Genomic DNA, 9904 nt, shown 5'->3' with positions numbered 1-9904 from the left:
CCTTTTCCCTGGTCTTTCTTTTCTCGCTGACATACTTAAAGAAGGATTTTTTGTTTTTCTTAATGTCCCTGGCCAGATTGAGTTCTCTCTGGGCTTTAGCTTGTCTGACTCGATCCCTGGCTGCTCAAACGATTCCTCTGTATTCCTCCCAGGCTACCCACCCCTGTTTCCACTCCATATAGGCCTCCTTTTTTCTTTTGGTCATGTCCAGGAGCTCGTTGTCCATCCACGCAGGCCTCCTGGCTTTTCCATAGACAGATTAATCATAAACAGTAATCTGCTTGTGCTCAGTAATCATTGATGTGTTTGATACTGAATTTTCAAACTCAAGAGTTACTTCTCTGTGGTGATCACTTGATTTTAAGTACATGGTAGTATCCAGGGCGTCATACAGAAAATTGATAAAGATCAGGTTTCCAGCAGTGAATAGCATATATTGTAAAGGTTCCAAATTCGTATTTAAAGGGTAGACTGGAATAGTTCTTAATTAGAGGATTAGGGCCTAATTTTAGACTAGGATTAGACTCAGTCATTCCAATCCCATTTGGTAAACATCTGGTTACTTCATTACTGTGAGGCTTATAAATACATGAGTATTTATAGTCATAGCAAACAGGTTTCACTCACCTGCTTTGACATCTTTGTTTTGTTTTCACATTCCCCATTTTTGCTTATAATCTCTTCCCTCCCAACCCCCTTCTTTTTCTTATATTATGTTTTAATGCTAACAGCAGTCTCCTCACCTTATCGTCTCAAGTTTTGTTCAGTGCCTTAAGGTCACTAGAGTGTGATGTGTTTAAGATCTGAATCAAGTGGCACAGACTGTGTGTAAGATGGGGAAGCAGCCTGTAAAAAGTGTTTTCCAGTTAGTTGATAGTTAAGCAGAACTTTGTGTCTCGTGTGGATTGTAGCAGCTATATTTAGAAATATGTTAACTTCGTATAATCCAGCCCAAGCTCCTGGCTTTCTTCTGTATGAGGTCTTTTATCAGAGCTGCATGGAGAGCTTTATCACAATGACATTGGTGTGGCATCCAGAGCACAAAGAGTGTAATACAACTGGGTATTGGAAATGTCTTTTGAGTGCAAGTCAGGCAGTATGTTCATCACATTGGTCTGAATTAACTAGGAGAAACTGCGGCTGAAAGAATTAACTTTCATAACCGAAAGTTGCCCCATCTCAGAGCTCAGCACCTCACGGGAGCAGGGCTCTGGTCTCTATATGTAGGACCACGGAGAGAAAAGAGCAGAGGAGTACAGGGCAGCCCATGCCGATACAATTTTAAGCTGCCCAGCCTTGCACCTGGCACCATTCTCCCATGAGTGGACAAGGAAGGAAAGCCCTGTCATTAATAGTAAGTACAGTACCTCGTATATAAATAATATCTTGGCGATTATGTGAATAAAAGAGCCTGTTTTGAACAGAGGTATCATTCATTCAACTGTTGCTGTACTAACCAGCTACGATCAAATGACAAACACTGGCAATGAGGCATAGTGTATCACAAAACCAGCCAGCAGAGGAAATAGCAGCGCTAATCTAGCAGGACTAGACTTCAGCCCTAAATCAAGTGAATTAACACTGCAGTGAAAGCTACTTCAATCTTAGGAGAAAAGTTTAATATTTCAGGAGCCCATTTTCCTATTTTCATTAGATTGTTTTTGTTCTTGCTGGAAGGGTGGTGATTTAACTTGGCTGGAGGAGGGTGGTGGTAGCCACATTGTATTCATTGTACTTGCTAAGCCTGGTTCTTGTACTGGAATTGTTACAACCAGTGCTGACCAGTTGTCACAATATTTGAAAGAACTGAAATATTTGCGTAGAAGGAAAGCTGCTTTCCCCCCATTTCCTAAGTGAGACCGTCATGGCACGGGCCGTTCTCTCTATACGCGAGTGAGAAAGTTTCCAGTTTGAAGCCAGACTCTGTTCTGACCTGTGTCACTGTCACACCTTGTCTCATCGTGCCCCCGAGGCCAGCAGAAGTGTATCTGCCGGCACCAGCCAGCAGGGCGGGCAGCATGGGCTGGTAGTGACGGGCTGCACTGAGCTCCAAGTTCCACCTTAACACTGAAAGTATCTTCCAAAGCTTTGCTGTTTAGGCAGCCTAATGATCTTGAAATTTGGGTGCATTGTACAGAAGCTGTTGTATAAGGGAGCCGACAACCATATCTTTGCGTGCTGGTTTTTAGCATGAATTTATCCTTCCAGTGTTGGCAGAATTCACAATATATAAAACAAAGATGATATCTAACTTTCTTGAGACCACCCATAAGGGAACACTGGAAAAAAAAAAAAATTACTTTATGCTAGAATTACTATCTCCAAAAGAGAAATAATAACCCAGTCATTTGTTAGCTAAATGTTTTTAAGCGTGTTCCTTTATTATGGAAAGAATTGGGCAGTAAGAATTTAATAGTCACTGAGAATGCTGCTAATTTATGTATAGCAATTGTGTGAATTATGCATAGGTTACATTGTGAGCCAGAAGAGTATGTGTGTATCTGAAAGTTACTGTTCTCGTACTAGCCATAAAAATATCTATTTTATTCGCTCTTATGAAGAAAAACTGATCTACATTACACATGCCAGGACTGTTCTATAAACCAGCATCTACTGCTGACCTCATTTAACAGTCCTCCAGAGCAGTCACTGTGGGCATTCCAGAAAAGCAGGCCACCTAAAAAAAAGTATTTATTGAGGGGAGGAAAAAAAAAATAAAATTCTAAGTGTGACCTTCAACAGCCATGGAAAAAAAAAAATGCCATTTTGGGCAGCCTGAATGTTCTTAATTTCAGACCAAAAAATTGCTGAGAGGAACTCCCTCTGACCAGTTCTCCTATGGAAAAAACATGCCTGCAGCCAAAACTAGATAGTAATAAATAATCTTCTAAAGCTAGAGAAGAACTGCACGCACAGAGACCATCAACTGGAGGTGAGAATTTTTTGGCAAAATATTGATCAGATCACAAAAATAGGAGAGAGAGAGTTTATTGGTAGGCTGCTCTTTTATTAATGGCACTTTAGGGAGCAGTACTATAAGCCACCTCACCGTCTCTCAAATGGCCAGACTGGCACAGAGTCAAGGCTACAGGACACCCAACTTCTAATGAGTAACTGGACTTTCTGCTTAGCTTATACCTGAGTACTGAGCCTATTTCTAAATGCTCTCACCGTCCTTTTCAACCTCACAACCAAAGGTTGAACATACTAAGAACAAGTGCTATGAAAGGAGTTTAGAAAAAATGGTAAGTTTATCTGAAATTGTTTCCTGCCAAGGCTTGGGAAGACAAGGTAGCATGATTTCCTCCATCTTCTGAACTGAATTTTACTAATGTCTTGCAAATCAAATCAGTAAGTAGAAACATCTCTGTCAAAACTCCTTCGCTGTGAGTCCTCCTATTAACAGGATAAGCACAGCCCATAACGTCAGCACAGCCTGCGTGGGGCACTTGAGACCTTGTTTTCTACTCAGTTGCAGTCAAGTGTCCTGTTTAGCAATCTTGCAAATAAATACACGGGCACACTTCATGCTCTGGATAAGCAGTTACTATACCGAGGTCATCTATTTGTTAAAGGATATCACTTACACATACATGTTGTAAAAATATGATGATTTATAAAACAGGCCTTGGCTGTGTTATGAGGTGCTCTGTAAAAATATATTTGAAGGTACTGTGGGCTTCCTGACAGGGAATCAAACCTGCCTTCCATTCCCATCACAAGCAAAACTTACCTTATTTTTGATACAATCAGGATGAGTTTCTAGGTAATAACAGAATTTCACTTACTGTATGAAATGCAGGAAGGAAAAAAAACCACATTCAGGCATAGCTTTTGGCCAAGAATCATAGAATGGTTTAGGTTGGAAGGGACCTTAAAGATCATCTAATTCCAACCCCCTGCCATGGGCAGAGACACCTCCCACTAGACCAGGTTGCTCAAAGCCCCATCCAGCCTGGCCTTGAATCCTTCCAGGGATGGGGCATCCACAGCTTCTCTGGGCAACCTGTTCTAGTGCCTCACCACCCTCAGAGTGAAAAATTTCTTCCTAATAGCTATTCTAAATCTACCCTCTCTCAGTTTAAAACTGTCATGCCTTGTCCTATCACTACAATCCCTGATAAAGAGTCCCTCCCCATCTTTCCTGTAGGCCCCCTTCAGATACTGGAAGGCTGCTATAAGGTCTCCCCAGAGCTTTTTCTTCTCCAGGCTGAACAACCCCAATTCTCTCAGCCTGTCTTCATAGGAGAGGTGCTCCAGCCCCCTGGTCATCTTTGTGGCCCTCCTCTGGACTCACTCCAACACGTCCATGTTCTACTTATGTTGGGAGCCCCAGAGCTGGACGCAGTACTCCAGGTGGGGTCTCACCAGAGCAGAGTAGAGGGGCAAAATCACCTCCCTTGACCTGCTGGCCACGCTTCTTTTGATGCAGCCCAGGATGCGGTTGGCTTTCTGGGTTGCAAGCACACATTGCCGGCTCCTGTTGAGCTTCTCATCAACCAACGCCCCCAAGTCCTTCTCCTCAGGGTTGCTCTCAATCCATTCCCCGCCCAGCCTGTATTTGTGCACAGGATTGCCCCAACCCATGTGCAGGCCACTTTTGTCTACAGCCATAAGCGCTGCATTTGGAGTATGCACATAGTGTTCAAATTACAGCTACAGAGCCTGAGAGAAGAAGAGTCGTAGCGTTCACCTTGGCTTCCCCGCAGAGCGAAGAGCACAGCCGATTGCCTCTGGTGGTTTTTGGAAATAGCCCTCAATAAACTTGATATGGATTTTCAACTTTGCTGCTTCTTTGCTTTCAGGAAAATTTTATAACATAGGAGACCAGAGGGGCCATGGAGAAGATCACTGCCAATTTGTAGACTCATTCTTAGATGGAAGGACAGGACAGCAAGAAGATCTACCAGTCAAAGACGGTAATTCCTTACGCCTGTCTCTCTTGCAAACCTTGGCAATTCCTTTGTTTGTGTGTTTCTTTTTCCCGCCAGTGGGTTCAGCGCCCGCTGCTGGGGTGGGCAATGGAAAGGGACTACCGGCTTTGCAGGCAGAAGAGAGTCGAGAAGTTTTTGAAGATAAGCACTGCCTTATTAAAAGAAGGTTATGACTCGGGTTCTGTTAGGTAGTAAACAGCCTCTCTCCTGTTTAAAACATTCCAACAGATTATTCACAGTTGGTATTACATATTTAAACCCAACCACAAATTTGAGTTTGCAGAGAAGCGTGAAGTGTTATGTTCAAACTAGCAAGGTTGATTTAAAGTGCAGTAAATCATCAGTTGGGCATTAAACAGCTTTGTTTAGTGCTAATGAGAAACTAAAAAGTTATTACTGGAAAATATAATTCATGCTGCAGTAATTCTGTGTGCACTGATTTGAACCGGGTGCCTAGAGTTCCAGTCTGGTCTAAGTGGGCATAGGACTGGATGTCCTAAACGCAGCTGTCACCTGCCTGGCTGTTTTTTCCATGCTGCTGAGGCTCGGGCATAAGAAAATTGTATTTCTGTCAGCTGAACTCCTCCTGCCTTGCTTGTTTGCCAGTGTGAGGGAGTCCATTCCCTTGTGGGGTGAGGACACAGGCTGTACTGATACATGCACACGCGCATGCTGAGTGTGTCGTGGAATGTTGTACAGAGAAAAATATCAAAGTGGTTTTCAGTACAATGTCAGTGTGTTGCCCAAATCTTCCTGTATGTAGTGGTTCATTTATAGAACACCTTACAGAAATGCATCGACGTAGGTGTGGGAGATGAAAGTGAAGTGCCTAAATCTTGCACAAGTTTTTCCGAAAACAAAGTAGGTGAACACTCTGAAAGGTGTTTGCTTATGTGATTTTTTTTAAATTTTTTTTTTTTAAGAGGGCTTGCCTTCCCCAGTCAGTGTTGCCCATTTGTAAAGGTATTTTGTTTACATAAGGGATTGTCTGAATCCAGTTTGGCATTGCCAGGACAGCAGACCTCTCAGTTGTATCAGATGCACTTTTTAAAAAGACACTTATAAATATAAAAATAAAAAAAAAAAACCCTCCTACATAAAAAGCTTGCTAACCTCAGCTTGAAAGACATTTAAAATCAATTTGTTTTCAGCAGCTGGATTTAATGGAGTGGATTCATGAGCTACATTCATTTTTAGGAAAAAAAAAAAAAAAAAGGACCACAAACAAAAACCCAACAACAAAACAACCCAACAAAAAAAGCCCCCACCTTTTCTGTAGCTTTTTTTTCTAGCAAATGAACTGAACAGAGGGAAGAACAGACAGATTGTCCATTGCTGCTCGATTCCTCCCTGGCTGCGGCAAGTTGAGTTCTGTTCATAACTAAGTACATTTGATCCGAAGCGCAGGGAGGGCATCAGGAGTCCTGTTGCATATTAGGTGCAGAAAAGTAGTGTGTGTGTATGCACACATGTGCCTCAGCCACACATACATTTCTGGTGATCAGGTTGGATTCAGCACTAATTGCTCACTTGAGTTTTTAACATAGCGTTAATTGTTTGAATGGGAAGCAAGTGTATTGTCATAGTGAAGAGATTTAAAGCAGGAGTTGGGGTCTGCTGCTTGGCAATGGGGAGATAGTGTGAAATGTCCCCACTGTCAAGTTTTATTTAGGTTCACTGCAGTGTTAAGGCTACGGCAGTGGGGCCTATTTAATCATCATGACTTCGCAAGGAAGAACAGCCTCCTGTTTAGAGAAGACCTCAGGAGCAGCCAGAGGGGGAAGGAGAGGGCATGGGCCGCGCCCAGCCAGCACCATCCATGGGGGGTGCTGGAACCACAAGCCTGGAAGGGAGGGGAGGCTTCGCAGGCTTCACCCCTCCTGCTCTGGGCTGCAGCAGTCCCAAGCACTTCAGCTTTTGTTTAGAGTTGGGTGGACAAAAGCAGCTGTTTCAGGGCGCTAATCGATGGAGGGGCAGCAAACAGCCCTGTTTGGGGCAGACAGGTTAACAGGGTCTTGACTAGTTTAGCCGTTAATTGAACTGTCTACAGCCTCCCCAGGGAAATCAAAGGAAGGTACAAACAAAACTCTGTTCTCTCTTCCAGGATTTTTCAGGGCAGTTCGTCAGGAACCAGTCAAATTTGGAAAAATAGGCGGGGAGACTCACATTAACTATGTTCGCTGGTACGAGTGTGGAACATCAATACCTGGGAAATGGTAGATGGGACATCAACTTGGTGAAAAGGCCCAGCACTTACCACCGCCCCACCCGCCCCAGCTGCCCAAGGCAGGCTCAAAGATGGAAATGTTTATGGTATGCCTGGCACTTAAGTAAGTTTGCTGATGTGCAAAGGTTTATACAAGTCAAATGCCAATACTGCATTAATTGTGTAATAGTGTAGGCTGCTTACTGTAGTTATCCAGTGTTACAAATGTGTTTTTAGATTTAAAAAAAATAATAAATCCCAAACAGGCTAGGGACTTGTTGTAGGATAATGTATAGGGAAGCTGGCTCCCTATTCTTGAGGTATGGTTTATATGGTATTTTAAAAGATACGGTGTGTATGTTATTTATCACAATGTTGTAATAAATGTTTAAGGCACAGTTATGGCAGAGTTGGTCATGGAATGCAATGATGTGCATTAGTTTTTAAAATATTCACTGGTCTTCTTGTAACGTAAGTGCCATAAGCTACCTGTCCAGATACATATGTAATGTCCCCCCAACCATAAATTATAGAAAAGACCCTATAATTTTTAATATCCTGCAACCAGTAAACTTGAAGCGCTTTCTCCTTACATGTACGAACAGTTTATACTCCTGCCAAAACGCCAAGGTAGGTTGCTATATGTGCAGCTTTAAACAATCAGGTTAGTGGGTTTTTTCCATGTTTGTTTTCAAATGCTTCACCTCCAGCAAGAGCGTGTTCAGCCTATTGCTATGGCGTTGGAGCCACTGCCCCTGAGCTCGGTAGGTGGGCTTGGCTTCCTGCAATTAAAGCAGACGGGTACATATGTACATGGAATGAAAAAAATGGAATTGGCCTCCACAGCGGTGGCTTTTCATGAAAATGTAGTTTGCAGCGACTGAGACTTACTGGTTCAAAAGCCAAGTGTAGGTACAGTGCAGGGGGACTTGGAAAGATAAATGAAATGGGGGGAAAAAAAAAGCTACTTATAACAGCATAATCAGGTTGAAAACATTGTTCATTGGGGACAGAGGGGAAATAGCGATAACTGAACTTTAAAACTGCTTTATGGTAATTTTGATTAAAACCTCTCCCAAAGCTACTTGGTGTACTGCTTGAACATTTATGAACTAAATAAAGAGATGTAGGTTTTTTTTAAAGGTGTTATTCATTACATTACTAATGTATTGAAAAAATATGAACAGGAACAGCCAGATATATATATAGTAGAAATAGTCATTTATAGAAAATGCCTTATAAAGTACATTGCAGGTACACTGTACTCCTAATAAAATATTTTTTAATCAAACGTTTTTCTTAGTGTTTTACATGAAAACAAATACTAGTTTCTGTGGCAAATGCTATTATTTCAGGAAGCGGTTTGTTGGGAAGCAGGCACGTGTGAAGTGGTGCGATGTACACCTGCTGCGGTAGGTCTGACGGGAGCACAACCAGCAGGAGTTGGAGTTAGAGCTGCAGCTCATTGGAGAGCGCGGCTGGTGTGGGAGCAGCACAGTTAAGGATGATGAAGGTGGGAATATTTTCACGCGCTTTAGTTTCCAATTTGTCTTTATGAGAGTTCAAGCTGCTTGCTCCAGTTAGTTAATCTCTTTTTTTTTTTTTTTTTTTTTTTAAATTCCCTACTTATGGATTCTAGGAACACATAAAAATAAGATGGAAAATACTAACTGGGAGAATGTTTTGCCCTCTGCTGTTATATGGTCTATTGAATTTGTTACAGCTCTTGATCTGCTTTTTCTTGGCTCAAAATCGAGTCACTAGAATTTCACTCCCAAGTTTTTCTGGGTGGCAAAGAACCTGTGGAAAGTTGTTCCATTTTAAGAGCTCTTTTTTAAAAATATATATTTGGCTTAAATTTTCAAGTAATAAACCAATTCTCCCCCTGCCCTTGTTAAAGCGAAATTGGTAAGGGCTCTAAGATTTTATGTATTGGCTCTTAGTCAGTTGGTAAAAGGGTGACTTGGCAATTAACGACAGCAGCCAGTGCAAAACCATCTGCTGCTGCATAACCTCTGCAGAAGCAATCTGTGTTTACAACACTTCTCCATTTACACACATAAAAACCTGTCTCTTCTCCTGCAAACCTGAGCACCCTTGATCTCTACCTTGGTATCTGTGCACCCCACCCAGCACACACACTTGGCTTAACACAGTTCTCTTGTTCAGCATTACCTAAATTCTAAAATCAAGATCAGGCAAAAGATAGATTCAGGGTTTTTATTAGTTTTCTGTGTGAGCATTACAATTTATAATACATGGTATCTAGTTTTACCTCCAGAATGAATCTAATTTAGTACATTGTCGTATTAGTAAAAACAAGCCTGATAAGTGGGCTAAACTTCCAACTAGCATCTTCATACCCTTCAAACAAGGCAAGCTAGAATGTCAATCGATCACTTTGTGGACATTTAGGTAGTGTTTCCCAAAAAACAACCCAGCCCCAAATTAAACTAGGCAGCATATACAATTTAAAGCAGGAAAGATTCGTTTGGTCCTTCCCCTCCCCCCGGAACGTAATTAACAGCTATAGTTTTGCCTCATTACAGTTTTGGAACCTCAATTAAAAATCCTGGAGTCTGTCGGGATGGAGTCGCCGGTGCCGGGCGGCACCTCCTTACCGGTAGCCAGGTCCCGGCTGGGCATAGCCCTGGGGGCCGTAGGGCGGCCGGTTTCGGGCGTAGGGGTTGGCCCCGCTGGGCGGGGGGGTGATGGTGCTGCCGGGCGGCGGGGTGAAGCCGGGCCGCGGCTGGAAGGTGCCGGG

General features: G+C 42.7%; 2 protein-coding genes across 2 annotated transcripts in view; one reads left to right on the top strand and one right to left on the bottom strand.

Moving 5' to 3' along the window:
* The window catches only part of ABI3BP (ABI family, member 3 (NESH) binding protein), a 143411-nt gene extending 135886 nt beyond the window's left edge, over positions 1 to 7525 (top strand). Inside the window, exons 27-28 of the mRNA XM_009891656.1 lie at positions 4806 to 4919; positions 7039 to 7525. Coding sequence (XP_009889958.1) covers positions 4806 to 4919; positions 7039 to 7154 — 230 coding nt within the window. The 3' untranslated portion in view covers positions 7155 to 7525. The remainder of the gene's footprint in view (positions 1 to 4805; positions 4920 to 7038) is intronic.
* A 2193-nt stretch (positions 7526 to 9718) lies between these two features.
* TFG (TRK-fused gene) overlaps positions 9719 to 9904 on the bottom strand; it is a 19795-nt gene continuing 19609 nt past the window's right edge. Inside the window, exon 9 of the mRNA XM_009891655.1 lies at positions 9719 to 9904. Coding sequence (XP_009889957.1) covers positions 9758 to 9904 — 147 coding nt within the window. The 3' untranslated portion in view covers positions 9719 to 9757.

This window comes from Charadrius vociferus, unplaced genomic scaffold (genome assembly GCF_000708025.1).
Source record: "Charadrius vociferus isolate BGI_N301 unplaced genomic scaffold, ASM70802v2 scaffold329, whole genome shotgun sequence".
In the NCBI taxonomy this organism is placed as follows: domain Eukaryota; kingdom Metazoa; phylum Chordata; class Aves; order Charadriiformes; family Charadriidae; genus Charadrius; species Charadrius vociferus.
Note: the sequence above shows the minus strand (reverse complement) of the source record. Positions and strands in the feature narration are given on the sequence as shown.